Genomic DNA, 19,972 nt, shown 5'->3' on the forward strand with positions numbered 1-19,972 from the left:
ACTCCCTTTTGGGGTTAAAACGGGGGATGGTAGGTTGATTCACTCATCACGAAATCTCCGAAACTATAATATCTACAAACTTGAAATTTGGCAGGTACGTTTCTTATAGGGCGTATACATTTGCTAAGAACGAATTTTATGAAACTCTACCCCTAAGGGGATAAAACGGGGGTTGGAAGTTTATATGAAAGTCATATGTTATTAAGGTAAGAGACTTGAAATTTAAAATGTATGCTCTATAGATGGCGAGGAAGTGTCCAAATAATACATCGTAATCTATATATATAAAAGAGAAAGGTCACTGATTGACATCACGAGAACTCAAAAACCGCTGGATGGTCCATCCATCCAAGATGGACAAAGATGAAATTTGGTAGGGAGGTAGATTATAGTTAGTAAACGTCCGATAAGAACGGATTTTGCGATATTCCATCGCTAAGGGGGTTTAATTGGGGTTGATAGTTTGTGGAACCCGGTCCTGCTAGACATGGCGTCGTCGGGATTGTTCAGAGGTGAGCCGGACAGTCCCATGGAGGAGAAGTCTGGTCTTTTCGCCGAGGCCAGCCTGTCACTGGAGGGATCCTGTTGCCTGCAATTCCGGGACCCTCCAATTAAAGCGGCTGAAGGCTCCCGCAGGGGTTTTGGTCGGTAGTGCACCCCCAAGTGCTAAGCCGACATACGGTCTAGGAATGCCTACCCGGGCATCCTGGATATCACCCGTAAATGGGTTACCTTGCGATATCAAAAAAAAAAGGGGTTGATAGTTTGTATGAAACATATACAGTAGCAACAAGTTCGCCTGATAGGTTATTCATACTGCAGCCTGAAAATAAAACTAAAAATGTGGTGTATAGAGAGGTTTTATAAAAATAACTATTAAATTATACTAAATTGTGCCTTTGAAAAAGTTACTCAGAGTGATAAGCATTTCAAGTGACTGAAATAAAAAAATAATTTGCGTTAAGCATCTTAATAGTAATGCATATCTTCATAACCACGCGGACGTAGTCGCGGGCAACAGTTAGTGTATTATAAAACAAAGTTCCCAAAAGCGTATGTGACCGATTCCCTCAAAATCTACTTAACGGATTTTCATGCGGTTTCACAAATGGAGAGAGGGCTTCAAGAGGAAGGTTTACGGAATGGCAAAGCCGATTTTGATGAGAGTTTCACTGGAAGTTTGCCGGGAAAACTTTGTGACAAACTGATTTCAACGCGGGCGAAGCCGCGGGCACAGCTAGTACTATATATAAACTATAAGTGTACGAAATTTCATACTCCTCCGTTCGCGCAATTTTCGTAAAAAGGGGTACAAAGATTTTGCTTTACGTATTAATATAAAGATAAAACTAGCTATACCCTGCGTGCGTTGCTACGTTTGTTTTGATCGTAACAACTCAGAAACCTTTGTGGCCTAATGCACAACACTTTGCTGAAGATTATGACATGATGAAATGCATTTACAAAGCATAAGTTTACGATTCTATAAAGGACATACAGAAAAACATTTATCATTTTATATATATATATATATATATATATATATATTGTGTTAGCTTATTTCGATTTTATTTGATCATACATATTATTATCACTAGCTGCACCACATGGTTTCGTCCACGTAATTTCCGATCTCGTAGGAATGTCGGGATAAAAAGTAGCTTCAGAAAGTTCATCAGTTTCATTAACATCGATCCTGTAGTTTTTGCTTGAAAGAGTAACAATCACACATCCATCCTCACGAACTTTTGCATTTATAACATTACTGGAATAATTATTTATAGAACTTGTAATGCTATTGCAGTTAGATATGCAATGTTATAAATGTCTACAATTCTGTTTGTGTGAGTGACAATACGTTGCTTATTATTCTTCTCTAAAGGTGACAGATTAAAAAGAAAAAGATATTAGAGAGGTAAATATTTTATTATAAAATCATCGAGATTTTGTCGATAGGATTAGAAGGACAAAGATAGGAATAGTTATCACATTTCTTCTCCAGACCCCAATATTCTGCTTCGTAGTAAGAATCTTCTATATCGTCTTCTGACATAGATGATGTAGGCCTGGAAAATAAATTATTTAATTAATACTGCTTTATCATCGTATTTTAACTTTTCAATTAATAACAACTTTTAAACTTTCGCGTTTCATTATTATATTTTAATGTTCATACGGGGATTAACGCGAACAAAATTTTTTAAGGTAAAATATATTACCTTGAGGCCTGACGTTTCGGCCAGGTTACACCAGCCGTGGTCGCAGGCAGACTGATCCAGCGATGTCACGACTCCGCTGTCAGGGTAGATGTTTCTTCATCCACCCTCAACTCGTGATTATTGTAATTTGTACCGCGACACACAACACTTATTATGTCCCTATTCTGTAAGTCAACCGGAAGGTGCCTATTCTGATATTTAACCGACTGCGAACTTAAGCGAGGTTGTGTAATTTTAATCACTGGGTTCCATGTCGGGGATAGTTTGAAACCGTCTTCGCGATTGAATGTTTTGTGTTTCTTAATTTCAATTGCTTCTCGCACTAGTCTTGAGTAAAAGTGGCGATCTGTGGAGAGGATTTCCGTGCGATGGAATTCGATCCAGTGATTAATGCCCGGTTGTAATATATGTTCGGCTATCGCTGATTTATTCGTTTGTCGGTTTTTTACAGCGGCGATATGTTCTTTGACCCTTTCAGCTATCGTCCGCTTAGTCTGGCCTATGTAAGAACTGCCGCAGCTGCAGTTTATCCTATAGACACCTGGTGTTTGTAACGGCAAAACATCCTTCGGTGTGCCCACTATGTTGCTAACCTTTGCCCCCGGCGTAAAGATAGTGGGTATTGAATATTTCTTCAATAGACCGCCGATCTTATGAACGTTAACCCGTATGAACATTAAAATATAATAATGAAACGCGAAAGTTTAAAAGTTGTTATAGCAAACCGATACGGGTCGGATATTGCAAAACAAGTACGTCATCTAGAATTCCTACGGAAAAAACGTGCGCGAGTGGAAACATCGTTGATATTTCTAGTGAAGTGTCGCGATTGGGACTTGTTACCTGCGTGTGTGCGTATTAAGCCGCGTAGTGATATCGCATTTTCTCGTAGGATTCTAACAAACGCGAGTGTACGACTCCTGAGACAATTAATTAGAAATAAGCACAGTGAGCTGGATAATATACAGAGTGAGCTATATGCGTTACATTTAAAGTGTAGTGTTAGTCTATCTCGTGAAGATTATGAATTGTGTGATCGGGTTACGTATCTACAAGCGTGCCGTACCTATGAACTCCTCTCACATAGGGCATGTAGGCCGGTTGTCGTTTAACTGTGAAATGTGAGAGGAGTGACAGACAAGATTGACAGACAAGATCGGCGGTCTATTGAAGAAATATTCAATACCCACTATCTTTACGCCGGGGGCAAAGGTTAGCAACATAGTGGGCACACCGAAGGATGTTTTGCCGTTACAAACGCCAGGTGTCTATAGGATAAACTGCAGCTGCGGCAGTTCTTACATAGGCCAGACTAAGCGGACGATAGCTGAAAGGGTCAAAGAACATATCGCCGCTGTAAAAAACCGACAAACGAATAAATCAGCGATAGCCGAACATATATTACAACCGGGCATTAATCACTGGATCGAATTCCATCGCACGGAAATCCTCTCCACAGATCGCCACTTTTACTCAAGACTAGTGCGAGAAGCAATTGAAATTAAGAAACACAAAACATTCAATCGCGAAGACGGTTTCAAACTATCCCCGACATGGAACCCAGTGATTAAAATTACACAACCTCGCTTTAGTTCGCAGTCGGTTAAATATCAGAATAGGCACCTTCCGGTTGACTTACAGAATAGGGACATAATAAGTGTTGTGTGTCGTGGTACAAATTACAATAATCACGAGTTGAGGGTGGATGAAGAAACATCTACCCTGACAGCGGAGTCGTGACATCGCTGGATCAGTCTGCCTGCGACCACGGCTGGTGTAACCTGGCCGAAACGTCAGGCCTCAAGGTAATATATTTTACCTTAAAAAATTTTGTTCGCGTTAATCCCCGTATGAACATTAAAATATAATAATGAAACGCGAAAGTTTAAAAGTTGTTATAGCAAACCGATACGGGTCGGATATTGCAAAACAAGTACGTCATCTAGAATTCCTACGGAAAAAACGTGCGCGAGTGGAAACATCGTTGATATTTCTAGTGAAGTGTCGCGATTGGGACTTGTTACCTGCGTGTGTGCGTATTAAGCCGCGTAGTGATATCGCATTTTCTCGTAGGATTCTAACAAACGCGAGTGTACGACTCCTGAGACAATTAATTAGAAATAAGCACAGTGAGCTGGATAATATACAGAGTGAGCTATATGCGTTACATTTAAAGTGTAGTGTTAGTCTATCTCGTGAAGATTATGAATTGTGTGATCGGGTTACGTATCTACAAGCGTGCCGTACCTATGAACTATGCAGTACTACCCACGATCGAAAATTCTCGAAGATATATAATCGACGGTATACTGAGAACCGAGCGTCACCCGCAATTTCGAGCCATCCGAAAGATACCGTTATAAACCTTTCGAACACGAGTCTAGATGACATTGCAATTAACATCTTGGCTAAAGGTATGAATTTCGCTTTAACACCTAAGCGAATACCGTATGAGAATGTAATCAGCAGTGTTGAAGAAACGATAGCACGTAATAAAATACCGGACAGTGATGCGGACACTCTCAGACAGGACGTCGCGGTAATATTACGGAAATCGAAACCGCCTGCTACCAACATTACTACAGAAGAGCGTCAAGCACTGAAAAGTGTTCGGGACAACCAGGACATCTTAGTGCTTAAGGCTGACAAAGGAAACGCCACTGTAGTGATGAATACGACTGATTACCAACAAAAAATACGGGAACTATTGTGTGATAAAAAGGTATATAAACCGGTCTCATACAATCCCACGGCCAGGGTCACACGCAAAATACGCGCTTTGATACAGGAAAACCAGGACCTGTTTACAGAAGACGAGTACGAAAGACTTTATAGACCTAAAGCACACCAACCACCTAGGTTATATGGCTTGCCTAAAATACATAAGTCCGGCGTGCCGCTGCGGCCTATCGTAAGTCAAATCGCCTCTCCTACTTACGACCTTGCAAAGCACGTCGCATCAGTATTGCAGCCATTTGTGGGTAAATCACCGTCTTATGTTAAGGATTCACGCCACTTCGTTCAAATAATCAAGGAGATTACATTGGAACCGAATGAAATAATGGTGAGCTTTGATGTGGAGTCCCTTTTCACCAATGTTCCAATAGATGAGTGTCTGGACGTAGTGAGAGAGAAACTTAGGGATAGCGAAATGCCGTTAAATTATATTGATCTACTAAAGCACTGCCTAGAGGGTAACTATTTTCTTTTCCAAGGTCAGTACTACCTCCAGATCGATGGTGTCACAATGGGTAGTCCAGTAGCCCCGGTACTTGCCAACCTCTGGATGGAACATTTTGAAGAGAAAGCTCTCAGCCTTGGACCGAAGATCATCAGACTGTGGAAAAGATACGTAGATGATATTTTTAGCATCGTCAAGGGTAGTAGAATAGAGGTGGATCAATATATACAACATTTAAACTCCATTCATCCTAAGATGATATTTACATATGAAATGGAGGCGGAAAGATCGCTACCTTTCCTAGATGTACGAATAAAAGTGAAACCTAATGGGTCCTTATCGCACTGTGTATACCGCAAACCGACACACACCGATAGGTACCTACACGCATCGTCACACCACCATCCTCGTCACTTACAGTCCGTTGTAACCTCATTAAAGAACAGAGCTCAGGATCTCTGTGACCCTGAACATTTGGAGCAGGAGCTGGACCATGTTCAGGAGGTACTTGCGAACAACAGATATCAAGTGAACAGACAAACCAGGCAACCGACAAAAAGACGCAAACATCCGGAAGTTAAACGACAACCGGCCTACATGCCCTATGTGAGAGGAGTGACAGACAAGATCGGCGGTCTATTGAAGAAATATTCAATACCCACTATCTTTACGCCGGGGGCAAAGGTTAGCAACATAGTGGGCACACCGAAGGATGTTTTGCCGTTACAAACACCAGGTGTCTATAGGATAAACTGCAGCTGCGGCAGTTCTTACATAGGCCAGACTAAGCGGACGATAGCTGAAAGGGTCAAAGAACATATCGCCGCTGTAAAAAACCGACAAACGAATAAATCAGCGATAGCCGAACATATATTACAACCGGGCATTAATCACTGGATCGAATTCCATCGCACGGAAATCCTCTCCACAGATCGCCACTTTTACTCAAGACTAGTGCGAGAAGCAATTGAAATTAAGAAACACAAAACATTCAATCGCGAAGACGGTTTCAAACTATCCCCGACATGGAACCCAGTGATTAAAATTACACAACCTCGCTTTAGTTCGCAGTCGGTTAAATATCAGAATAGGCACCTTCCGGTTGACTTACAGAATAGGGACATAATAAGTGTTGTGTGTCGCGGTACAAATTACAATAATCACAAGTTGAGGGTGGATGAAGAAACATCTACCCTGACAGCGGAGTCGTGACATCGCTGGATCAGTCTGCCTGCGACCACGGCTGGTGTAACCTGGCCGAAACGTCAGGCCTCAAGGTAATATATTTTACCTTAAAAAATTTTGTTCGCGTTAATCCCCGTATGAACATTAAAATATTTTCAATTAATAGACTTATTTTTAATTTTAATTTTTTTCTTTCTTTTAGGCTTTGAAAATGGTAAAAAGTGCAAAAAATTATAGAGGGATGAAACTATTGGAAAAAAGAGAATGCAACGAAAACGAAAGGAAAAATAAATTACGGGCGATCTGAGGTCGGAAACTGGAAGCGGTGCTTTTTCGATATTGAGGTCAAAATAAGGTGAAAAAATAAGTATTTTAAAATAAAAAAAAAAATACTGGCAATAAATCTATATAAATATAAAAGATTTCCACCTAAATATTGACTCATCACGATATCTCTGAAACCACAGGGCTTAAAGACTATTAATTTGGTAGGAATATTTCTTTTGGGGCGGGGGCGTTAACATTGGAAAATTCCCGTATTTAAACTATAGCTCCTATCGACTCCAAATTTGGTAGGGATCTCCTATATGTGATGTAGAAATGATCAATGAGCAGATTTTATGATAACTCATCCCCAATAAGGATTAGGGAAGAGGGAGGGGGGGGGCGTTAACAATAAAATTTTTTAAGTGTGTAACTCCAAAATTACTAAACCAATTTTTACCAAATGTTGTGAGCATCTGTAATTTGGTCTAACTTAGGAGATAGGGTAGTTTTTTATTGCAATCGGATCTGGGAGGTGGCGCTGATATCGGTATTGTAAGCTATCAAATTTGGTAGCTGTTTTCCGGGCAGGACAACGTCTGCCGGGTACTGCTATTCGACCGAGCATTTGTGTCTATATATATCTAAAAATGAATGTTTGTCTGTATGTCATTTATAGAATCGTATCGAGCTCACAAAGGTTTCTGAGTTGGTACGATAAAAAATAAAAATAAAAAAAGCGCGCCAACGCGCGCTGGGTACTACTAGTATGATAATAAATTACTATATAATAAATATATAAAAAGTTACTGGTAATAAATATAATAATAATAAATTACTGGTAATCATAAAAATTATGCTAATAATTTTTTTTTTGAGTTGGATCTTATGTTTTATTGAAAAAATTCTCTTCTCTTCTCGTCTTTTTTGACAAATATGGATTCATATTCTAATTTTTTTTTACAATATTAGGTTCATTATCGCCTTGTGCCAATGTGCTGTAAATGTGAACTTTTTATTTGGCAAAGGCTTTTAGAAAATAATTTCGGCAAAGCCAATAAAATTTAGCCGTTCACCGTATGTAAAACATTTGAGATATTACCATTCAGGGTTAGGTTCCTTTAGCACTCCTTTAATGTATGCTACATTTATTAGATTTCTGTGCCACACAATGTTTCACAGTCACCACACGTCCCGATATTACATTCCTACTATTTCATATTATTACAAAGCTGGCTGGCGAATTTCGAATTTATTATGGTGAACGTAAATTCGTTGATCGTTTGTTCAGAATGTCAACATTATGGGGTCGGAGTTTAATTAGCTAAAATCGTTCGAACAATGTTTGATTGGTTTTGGAATGGAACGGCTTTTGATTCGGGTCGGTGTTATAATAGTGTATTTTAAACTTGTACGATTAAAATAATGGATATTGATATATTTAAGGGTATGGTTAAGATGGATGTAAATCTGTGATCTTAAGGCTTTCAACTAATCTACTACCGGTTAATTATAAAGGCTGATATGCTGAATGTAAAAAAATAAAATAATTTACCTAAATGAGAGTCAAATATAGCTTAGGTTAACTTTTCTTCAAGTGTTTTGAGCAACCCACAACGTTTCTTAACATAATAAACTATTAGTGACTTTAAAAAAAAATAAGTACTTTAATTTTACATTTTATTGCTGCATATCTGAATAGGTAGGTGAAAATACTTTTAAAAAGAATCAAAATATTCGCCCCGTTTGTGTCTAGTCTAATGGTACTTAACTGGTATTTTGACTAGCCCGTTGGCGCAGTTTGTAGTGCTTTCTGCTCCGGGGGTCGTGAGTTCGATTCCCACCCCGAGTATGGGTGTAATATGTATTTTTATTCATATATGTATTATTTATATGTATGTTTATCGAAAAAAAAAATTGTAGTCATACCAGTCGGCTGTTACCTATAACACGAGCATTAAGTCGCTTACTTTAGGAACAAATGACCGTGTGTGCATGTTGTAAATATTTATTTATTTATATAATACCATTACAAAATGCTTATAAATTGTATAGTCAGAAATAAAAACATGGTTCTCAATTAAAGTATATTTTGCGAAAGCCTTTTGTTTCTTTATCGATAGAGCTTTTTTGTAACAAAGAAGGAAACTTATTTTATCATTTAAATATAGATAAAAAGAACTCGTCTTCGCATACAATAAGTAATGTTTTATCACGTATTCCTACAAAAAAAAAAACAATCGATAGAAGTTAATTCCTAACAACTTTTCAATTTTCTTTCAAACATATTAAGCGAATACTTAAGATAAATATAAACAGACGATAAAAATGACATTATCATAATACATACCTATCATAACACAGGCTTAAGTACATATATGAGTAAGTTATCTCGGAACGACTCACGTGAGAATGAGATGGAGTAAATCGCCTAGGACGCCGTTATGCAAGAATTGCGAGGCGTTCTCGCAAATGGCCCTTAGTAAGCACAGTCCCGGGTAACCGTGTCTGAAAATAGACGTAAGAATATAAGAATCGCATCTTAAAGAGCGATTTTCATTGTCTTCGAATCGTTAATGTAGTGTTAAAGGGTTTCGGAATCGTTTCAAAGGTACTGGAGGGCGTGTTTTTGCTTGAAATGACGATTTCGTTTTACGTTTCGTAAAAGAACTTTGAATGAGATATATAGATATACTAACGAATTATGGATTGGGGGATATATATGCCTATCTATATGTACGATAAAATTGTAGCAGGTCCAATCGATACAACAGAAATGTATTTTTTTTCATGTTTGTTTGTTTGCTGACCCTACCAGTCTATATTTTTGTTCACACAACCGATTCTACTGGATAAAAGAAAATGAAACTAGGAATGATTTTAGCAGACCAAATAATATGAAGTCCAGAAAGTAAAAAAAAAAAACTAACGCAAGGCTTACTATCTTAAGTTCCTGTTCACACTTTATATTACAAAATGAAAGTAAGAGATGACGCTGGATGACGAATGGGGAAATTGCAAGTCCTGGGTAACAGGTATAAATAATTTAATATTAAGTTGTGTCTTATTTCATAAGAGACGCCTTTTTCTATATCTCTAAATAACAGGTCATTGTTAATATGTCCTTAACGTACATTATACGTGAAATGATTAGTCATCGAATTTGTTTTTCAGAAAGTTTAAAAATAGAGTTTCAACAGTCATACATGTAATTTAACCTTCCATATTCAAATTAACTAAGTACTAAGTCAGTGGAAAAGTTATTAATTTAAAACAAAAATATATTTCGAATAGTATAGAAAGATAGATAAAAAAAATCTCGGACATAGTGAAAGAAAAAAGTATCTAAATGTAGTAATTACAAGAGAACTGGCACTCAAAAGGTGTAAAAATGTCTCAAAGTCATAGTCTTTTTAAAGTTACGTTCGTATGTGGTGTTTGCGAGTCATGTATGTAAGGTATTCAGCAAATCGTGTTGGGCACTAAAATACTGGATAAAGAAGTTGAAATATAGATCTTTATTACCTTTAATTCTACTAAAGATGTGACAATTTTTTTTATAATTTTGAAATTCGTATTTGGAACGTTCTTTCGAATTTTTATTATATAATTTCGTAATGTTAAGACTTGACTAAATGGATGAAATAAATAATTACAAAATTGTCGTACATTTTAGTAAAATTAGTAGTTAAAAGCTTACGTCCTATCTTTTAAACAGAAAGTAATTAACTTTATAGAGTCGTTAATCTTGATAGTGTTTGTAAAGGTAAATGTAAGTAAGTAAGGTAAAGGTAAAAAGGTAAAAGGTGATTTGTAAGGTAATTTTTCTTTATGAGATAGAATATAGTTAGGTTGAGCATTAAAGTGGTTTGTTATGATTTTTATATTTATCTTTATATTTAAGTGATATATCCGCAGGCTTATAATGCCCGTGCTTTTGTTATTCCATTTTTTTTTGTTTAAACATGCATCGGTAATTCACTGCAACTTTAGAATCCTAATTTTTTATCTTTATATTATAAATACACAGTTTTTTTTTCTCACCTTTCAAGCATGTCTTCAATAAAGGTATATAAACGTCGACGAGTTAAAATTGGGCGACTGTCGTTGACACTCCTTAGACGTCGGATGTTAGGTGCCTGGTAAAATAATTATCATTCACTTGACATACTGTTTGGAGTACGTCAAAAGTGGAATTCGTTAATACAGTACACTTATGTAAAATAATATATTTAATTTTTAAATGAAAATTATTCGCACTAAATTTAAACATTTTTGAATATCATATCAAAAATTGATCGCTCCAGCGGGGATCGAACCCGCGTCTCCGGCTCTAGCCAATTAAGCTATGGAACGATGTACCCGCTAGACGAAATTTTTGATATGATAATTTTTATTTTCGGTTTAAGCGAACCGTGGCGCCATCTGTAGTGAGTTCTTTACTGAGACCCGTAACTAATTTTTTTAATCAGAGCAGTAACATTGGCCGTTAGGCCAGTAAACAGTAACAGTAGTACAAATATAAGACGATGCACGGCGATGCAGTTGTAAAATTAAAATAATTTTTTTGAAGTTTAAGTGTCGCAATTTTGAGATATTTAGAGCTGACTAAAGCCTATTCTAGGTATTTAATTTAAAAAAATAAAAATTTATGACTTTGTAAAAAGTTTCTTTTAAATAGAGTAACTGTTACAATTTCTTGTTGTCTCGTCTCAGCAGAATTTACATACCGAGGCGGGAGCTATTCTTTGAGTATGAAATGCTTTTGATACCCAACTTATGTATATTTAAATTTTGATAGAAGTTTACCTACACAGTAAAACTTATATATACTAATTTTTGAGCCAAATTAAGAGGTTGTGTTTTGTTGTAAAATAATTAAAATCCACCAAAACGTTCAATCTGAATCGTCTATGGGTTTACCACATTTACGCTGATGGACTTAATTATAGCCACGTGTCCTTATCATTACAGCGAATAAATGAATTTTAACGACGACAAGCAAATTTTAATTTCACTGTTATTTTATTTGTAATTTACCTGCACGATTAATGGTTACATAAAAACATTTCGAGATAGAGAAATAGAATGAAAGAAAAAGACGACTGTATTTTCGATCACGTGACTGAAGTAAAACTTTAAGTAAAACTTTTTTAGCTCCATGAATACGTATGTATATAATTATCAATAATTCAAATTATGAGAAAGAGAGAAAGAAAATTTGCGCTTGCACCTCTCTCTCTTGACTCACAGTGATATACGAAACGTAACCCTCTCTCTTTCTATCTTAACTAATTTATTCTCCCTCTCAACTTCCCCAAGGCAAGTGTACGTAAAGAAGTTTTACTTCAAAAACCGCAAATTAAAATGATCCTAATAACAAAACATTTTCACCAATCAGAAACCTTTATGCCAACAAAGCTTTGTTTCAACGTAAACGCGTAAGCTTTGTGATTTTGTACATGCAATATTGTATACTGTAAAAATATGAGTGTTTAATTATTATTAATAATTATTAATAACTTACACCGATATCCCCAAGTAAAGGTTCGAAGTAGGTAGCATTATCCACGTTATAGTAATTCGCTTCGAAGAACCATGCCACACTCACTAACGACTCGGGGTGAAGGGGTATTGATACTGTTGCGAATACCTGTTAAAAAATTACTTTTAAATATTTTATATACATATAAGACATTAGTTGACTACTTAAAATTGGAATCGGAAAATTATACAATCTGTTGCTCTGAAAAAACAAAGATTTTATTATACAATTTTTCTTTATACATTATGATAAATAAATTATGAAAACCCTTAACCTACCTGAAAAAAACAAAAAAACGACATTTAAACTTATTTACCAATTCTTATACATAAAATTAAAATTAAATATTTCTTTTATATGTGACTATTATGGAGTGTCAGAAATCTCTTATAAAACAATACTACTGCTATAAAAAAGGTACTATACAAATATACAAACTCAAAGGAATATATACCTTTATATATATTTTTAAGATAGAACTAACAAGGGAAGTACGACGAGAATACTTCAAAATGGCATGAGATTCCTTGTAGTTTTAGTACTATTTTAGGTTGTTGAACTTATCCTATAAAATGTCGAGTGATCAGTCAATGTTAAAAAGCAAATTTTTCATACTTTTAACCCTGCAGTGGTCGCGCGCCAAATAGTTACGCGAGTGGTCGCGTGGAATATATAAATAATCTATTTAAAAATTGGAAACAAAAAAACGAGTATTTAAAGATATTATATTTATTAGTTCTATAAAAACATCATCATCTTTAACTAAAGTATTTTATTATTAACAAAACCTTATTACAGCTTAAGTGTTACATATAATGAAAGTACATAAAAAAATCTCTAAATTGACCCAAAAATCACCTATTGACTCCTTTTGATTCCGATAACAAAATGACTAATGCTGGGAACTAGCTTCTAAATTATATTTTCTACGCATATAGTCAAAAATGTCTTCAGAGGATCCACTACATATTATAAGCATATTGCACGCGGTGCACATCTTTCAAGCGCTATTCTTGTAATTAATATTAATGTTATTCGATGTTGCTTCCGATTTAGTGGGACGAATTTTCACATCTGTGATGCTCAAAAAGACTTAATCTTGACTATTAGAATACTTTGTACATTTTTTTTCAAATCTCTTAAGAACCAATGGTTTCATCCATGCTACAAATAAGTTAATCAAAAACTCACATCTGCAAACAATTTTTTTCATTTTGCATACATTTTTTAATTATTATTTTTTGTTAAGCTGTTCATTTAAGCCCAGAATACTATACAGTGACTTTGCTTAATTTTCTATTCAAAGGAACTGTTTTGACCGTATCGTCACGTCAGTGCAACGACGTCGCTGAGGTCGCTAACTTTAGATCTTTCACCCAACTCGTCACCAGGGATGTCCTGTTTCTCGGACTCCAATTGAGATTTATTGTTCTGCTCTTCCGAATGATTAATCTTCTTGTCAATGCTTGAATTAGCTCAAAAACTTTGTTTTTAGTTTTGACTTCAGCCACTACGTATTTGTAAGTTGTCGATTATTCATTTTTGTTCTAAAAAATAAAGTAATATTGTGTTATAATAATTTCGCGGCTATCACGGTTTCACAATTATCACAAAAAAGATATTAACAAAATAATGTGCCAAAAATATTAACGTATTCGGTCGCGTGGATTATATGTTTGCGGAGATCACATGACACAACTAAATGAAGCTTGGCCTCGTGATGTGCAGAGTACGTTGCTTGAATATAATGAGAATTGCTTGAATGAAAACACATGGAAACCTATGAAGCTAATACTAACCGATTTTTAAAAATTATCGATTTTGTATGGGTGAATTGATTAATTGATTGATTATACAATCGACGGGACCACATCAGGTTTAATTTAAGGTTATTCTCAAAGAATGATCCAAAGTCATGCCCATCATATGTAAAGTAACATTGTTACATTTCACAATGTAACATTGTTACATTTAACAAGTTACATTTCGATGGATGAAAAGTATATTTCGTTTGTCTATTTCTTGCACTAAACAGTCTATGTTATTAATCTGCTTTATGACAAATTTTATTTTATTATATTATAACTAGCTGACCAACCGCTAACGTTGTTTTGCCATATATGTTATTAAACCCCTCAATCCCCTTTATAACATAGGGGTAATAGATGTTAGCCGATTCTCAGATCTAACCGATATGCACACAAAATTTCATAAAAATAGTTCCAGCCGTTTCGGAGGAGTATTTTAACTAACATTGTGACACGAGAATTTTATATATAAGATTTGTTTTGAAGTTTCCTTCGATTCCATTCTTTCGATTCCATCAACAGAACTAATCACGTTAATGCTTAAATAGTAAGAGTTATTTATGCGAGAGTTTTTGAACTAAAAATTGTAACATTTTAAAAAGATAAATAAATATTTAATCATTTTGATAGTAAAAGTATTCTTCATTGTTTTTCACTTTAGGTCTTGGCAGCTTCATTGGAGGGGGCGGAGAGTAGGTGCGGAGATTTACTAGCCGTGAAAAGGGGTTCCGGAAAGTAGCTATTACGATGGGCGTATATATGGAAAACAAAATTTATACAAAATTTTATATTACTAAAAAAGTCTCTATTATATTAAAAGTCGTACTGTGTGGCTACGGTACCAAAGAATATAGCCACCTCCTCTCTTCCCGTGGGTGTCGTAAGAGGCGACTAAGGGATAACACAGTTCCACTACCACCTTGGAACTTAAAAAGCCGACCGGTGGCGGGATAACCACCCATTTGCTGGCTTTGAAATACACAGGCCGAAGACGGGCAGCAGCGTCTTCGGTGCGACAAAGCCAGTACTGCGGTCACCAACCCGCCTGCCCAGCGTGGTGACTATGGGCAAAACACATGAATTCACGCTATTTTTGGCGTAAACTTGTGGAGGCCTATGTCCAGCAGTGGACTGTATAGGCTGTAATGATGATGATGATATTAAAAGTTGGCTATGAAATAAAATACTTAAAACTCGCGATAATAATCAGAAGCATTTATATCAATTTACCTAATGAATATCCAAATTGTTACTACTATTTTTTTATACTATATTATTACTATCATTTTATAATAATTTTTAATTTAAATTATAGTTAACAATCTGAAGTTGTTGCTAATTGATACAATTGTTATTTATTATTATTATTGTAATTCGTAAATTGAACGATTTTTACATTCTCTGTAATCTCACTAATTTATTTGAGTTTGCTTGGTTTCGTAAGGCGTATCTACGCCATGTACTTATTATGTGTTAACAATCTTTGGAAACTGTTTTGCTGAGGATTTTTTAGATATGTGCTACATTATAGCCTATACAGGCCACTGCTGGACATAGGCCTCCACAAGTTTACGCCAAAAATAACGTGAACTCATGTGTTTTGCCCATAGTCACCACGCTGGGCAGGCGGGTTGGTGACCGCAGTACTGGCTTTGTCGCACCGAAGACGCTGCTGCCCGTCTTCGGCCTGTGTATTTCAAAGCCAGCAGTTGGATGGTTATCCCGCCATCGGTCGGCTTCTTAAGTTCCAAGGTGCTATTTATAAAAAAAAAAACATTATATACTGTTTGTTTCCATGAAAATAAATAAATAAAGTTTTGTAAGATTCGCCTTTTCCTTTTGCCTTGAAACGTACATTTTCTGATAAAGCACTGGCGTAGAGAAGTTGTCGTCTGCGCTAACAATCGTAAGTTAGATCCTTGTAATATGATGACATTACAGCTTGTCACAAAAAATATCAGTTGATGTCATTCGTCATTGTTTTGTGAATGGTTCCGAACCATTTATAAAAGATTTAATTTTGTTAAGGCTATTAAATTTAAAGCGTCTCATATGTTTAAAATGATTATGAATTCTCAGAGTTTTTCTTTACCTGTGCTATATTAAGTATTATATGATTATGAATTCTCAGAGATTTTCTTTACCTGTGCTATATTAAGTATTATATGATTATGAATTCTCAGAGTTTTTCTTTACCTGTGCTATATTAAGTATTATTTCTTTATACAAAGATCGATATAAACATAGTTGTAGTCAGTATAATGTTTTAAGTTGTGTGATGCATTTGGTATCTTGCCAAATGAAATCCTGCTTTCAACCGGAACACATCGAATATACGTAAATTTCACGAAGAGCTAAAAGGGTTCGAGTGACGGTATTAACTTGTAATCGCTTTACTTAATACAATTTGTAGTGGTACTATGTAGTCAATGACATTATATTAATTTTCATACTTATTATAGAAGTATATACAAGAGCGTGTGTATATTATATATATGCATTTATGTATTTGATGATTTGTGTATGTATATGTATATGTATGTGTATGTTTATGTGTATATCTGTATGTATGTATATGTATGTGGTGTACATGTACGTATGTGGGTATAATATGTATATGTGTATGTTACATAACATTTTTGTGCTCCATCCCACACTTCTTATTTAGTCCTCTGCCCTGAAAGATTGCCTGGAAGAGATCGCTGTATTAGCTGATAAGGCCACCTGTTGCAACTGATGCAAATTCTATTTTTATATATCATTTGTAATGCTGTTAAAACCTTGTATTGGTGTGCGAAAGTGTAAATAAATAAATATGAATAAACTTTTACTACACGTATTCTTATTGTAAAACAACAAAAAAAAATACAAAAATAAAAAGGTACAAAGGACCTTATCGCATCAACCTTTAAAATTCATCAAAACAAAATGATGACGAAATGTCATGTGTATTAATTGCGTAGACTTTTGTTCAGAAATAAATTCGGAAAAGGAAAAACTTCCCTGTATATTTATTAGATAAAAATGAAATAACTTACTCCCCATTGCGTGGCTGGTGTAAATAAAAGATATCTCCTGTGTCTCTTTTCCGCTGTTATTTGTGTAGTAAGTGTTGCTTGAAGCAGACATAATCTGAAAAGGTTAATTGGTTTTATTATTTATCTTTATTACCAACTAATACTTTAATTTAAGCGTTTGTTTTTGTCTGTGTACGCAATCATCTCGCGATTGTGGGATGTATCAGACGATTTAAATAAAAAAAAAAACCGTTTTGAAGCTTACACGCTGTAAAATCTTCTAATATATAAAATTCTCGTGTCGCGGTGTTTGTAGTTAAACTACTCCGAAACGACTTGACCGATTCTCATGAAATTTTGTGTGCATATTGGGTAGGTCTAAGAATCGAACAACATCTATTTTTCATACCCCCTAAGTTATAAAGGAGGGGGGGGGGATTAAGGGGGCTTATAGCATGTATGGTAAAACAACGTTTACGGGGTCAACTAGTAATAGATAAGCTGCTGATTGGATTTCACAAGTTTTTATTTTTATTTTCTAGTGGGTATTTAATCAGAAGATCTTCTGGAAGTTTTGAAATTTTTTTTTACGCTCTTACTTAAAATACTGTATTTAAAAAACAAATAGTGGCTTCATGGACCGGGGTTTATATAATAATATATATTATCTCAAACGGATTTTCGTATGAGGTTTTGCTCAAACCGTAGTTGATGGAGTGGTTGTCTTCGGAACTGAACTGTAAATTATCCTAGTGTATCTTTTAGTATATTTACGTAGCTTTGTGCGATTGTTAGTGAGCTAAGAATACCGCTACGAGTTTTGTTTCGTATTTATGATCTGCACAATGTATGTAACTATTAGTTTTTGTCACTTGTATTTAATTTTTATATTTACAATAATTTTACCCTTTTCAGTTTTAGAATGTCAATGATAAATAAATAAATAATAAATAAACGCTTCACACTCAACGGCCCCCAGTAGGATTTCCTCCTGTGTCGGGGGTCCGAAAACACACACAATATACAAGAACAACGCCCAGACCACGACAAACATCTATATGGCCGATACAAATGTCTGTCGAGAGCGGGAATCGAACCCGCGACCGCCAGCGCAACAGCTAGTGCAGAGACCGCTGCGCCAACGCGTCGTCGCTAGATGTGTCATGTTAAAAACTGAAAGATTTTCGAGACTAGTATAAGATAATGAAATGTATGTTTTGTATACTAGATAAATGGCATCAAATTTTGTAACAGTAATTCATTCTGACAATTTAGCCTGTAGCATCCCATTGCTGAGCATATGCCTCTTTCTCCATACAGGAGAAGAATTGGAGCTTAATCACCACGTGCGGATGTGTAGAGCAACTGTGAAGCACCTCTGCGTGTTGGTGGATATATTCCCTACTGCGAGTAACGATCGCTATCAGGTATCTGATAACATCCGGCATCGACAACTTAACGTGCTCTCCGAGGCACGGTGGGGAGACCCACAGGTACTGACATCCAAACCAATTTGCACAAATAAAAATATCTCATGAATCTAAAGTTTTATATATATTCTTTATTGCACTTAAAAGCACATAAAAAAATATTAGTACAATGGCAGTTGGAAAGGCCGAACTTATCTCTGAAAAAGATCCCTACCAGTTTACCCATGGGAGTGAAGGACGGTGTTATCGCTAGGTACAGAAGTGCGAGAGAACAAAAAAAAACCCAAAGGACAAAAAAAATTGTAAACAGATAAACTACATAGATACATATTCCATACATATATACATGAATACATAAATACATATACATACATACATACATACATACATAACTAAATAGATACGTATATATTCTAAGTCTTATACACTAGGACTAACTTTGGAAAGTAGGTGATTTCTTAAGCTTTTTTATAGCGTAAGCACTCATTGAAAATCTAAAGACAAGTTACAACACTAGTAAGATTTTAAAATCTACAACAAGTTAACAATTTATTTAATTTTGCAATATTCACAAACACTAAGGAACTAATAATATAATTTTCGATACGTACATAATTATGCCGCTATTAATCCACATTACTCCAACCAATAGAAATCTCTAAAAACGACTGTCACACTTGATATTAACATCGACTCTGTCCAACTGTCTAAAACCTATCGTACAGAGTTTACTGTTATTTGAATTGCAATTCTATGTTAATGGCAAAGAGTTTGTTTTACTCTATTGACGTGATGAAGATATGTTATTCTAATGTCGAAACGTAAGCACATAGATCATGCTAAGTGTTCCTAGTATCTATATTGAGATAAGAAATTGTTAAACTGTTCTTTTTTCTGTGTGCGTTTGTGTAATTAGTACCAGTACATAGTCGGGTATATTTTTTAAAATTTTCCTTTTTTAACAGCAATATCTTGTGACAGAATACAGAGTTTAGGTTTTAGTCAGTACACTTCTGGAATCATGAAATTTATGTAATGGTACGTCATATTTTTTACAGATACGTCAATCCACGTACTATTTATTATTAAGTTTATATTTTTCTTTTAGTAATCGTATTGTTTTTATATTCTCATTCCTAATGATTCTATCTGTGTGTATTTTTGAACCTACTAATGAAAGTTAAACTAAATTGTTACTACGTAAATAGCGGATACTAAAATTTTATATTAAGTAACCTAAATCAGGGATTTGGTCCTTATTGGACCAAATCCCTGATTTATTGATATTGTCCTTCTACACAGAGTCGTAATTAAAAAAATAAA

The 19,972-nt window shown here is 35.3% G+C and overlaps 1 protein-coding gene across 1 annotated transcript; it reads right to left on the reverse strand.

Annotated features, from left to right (window-relative positions):
* Nucleotides 1–1,907: 1,907 nt before the first annotated feature.
* On the reverse strand, nt 1,908–19,321 carry LOC123659098. Its single transcript, XM_045594361.1, has 6 exons — nt 19,261–19,321; nt 17,241–17,334; nt 12,377–12,502; nt 10,894–10,988; nt 9,256–9,357; nt 1,908–2,066 (listed from the first exon to the last, which is right to left on the reverse strand). Exons 1-6 carry the CDS (start codon nt 19,284–19,286, stop codon nt 1,928–1,930), a joined length of 582 nt encoding a protein of 193 aa, XP_045450317.1. The 5' UTR covers nt 19,287–19,321; the 3' UTR covers nt 1,908–1,927.
* Between the last annotated feature and the right edge of the window lie 651 nt (nt 19,322–19,972).

The sequence above is a fragment of the Melitaea cinxia genome, chromosome 13 (assembly GCF_905220565.1).
Source record: "Melitaea cinxia chromosome 13, ilMelCinx1.1, whole genome shotgun sequence".
In the NCBI taxonomy this organism is placed as follows: Eukaryota; Metazoa; Arthropoda; class Insecta; order Lepidoptera; family Nymphalidae; genus Melitaea; species Melitaea cinxia.

Coding starts and splice junctions, on each gene's coding strand:
- LOC123659098 (XM_045594361.1), bottom strand. CDS start 19,286: ATGTGGATTAATAGCGGCATAATTAT. Junction 12,503..17,240: donor CACCAGCCACGCAATGGGGA/GTAAGTTATTTC, acceptor ATTTTTTAACAG/GTATTCGCAACAGTATCAAT. Junction 9,358..10,893: donor ATTGAAGACATGCTTGAAAG/GTGAGAAAAAAA, acceptor GTCTATTTTCAG/ACACGGTTACCCGGGACTGT.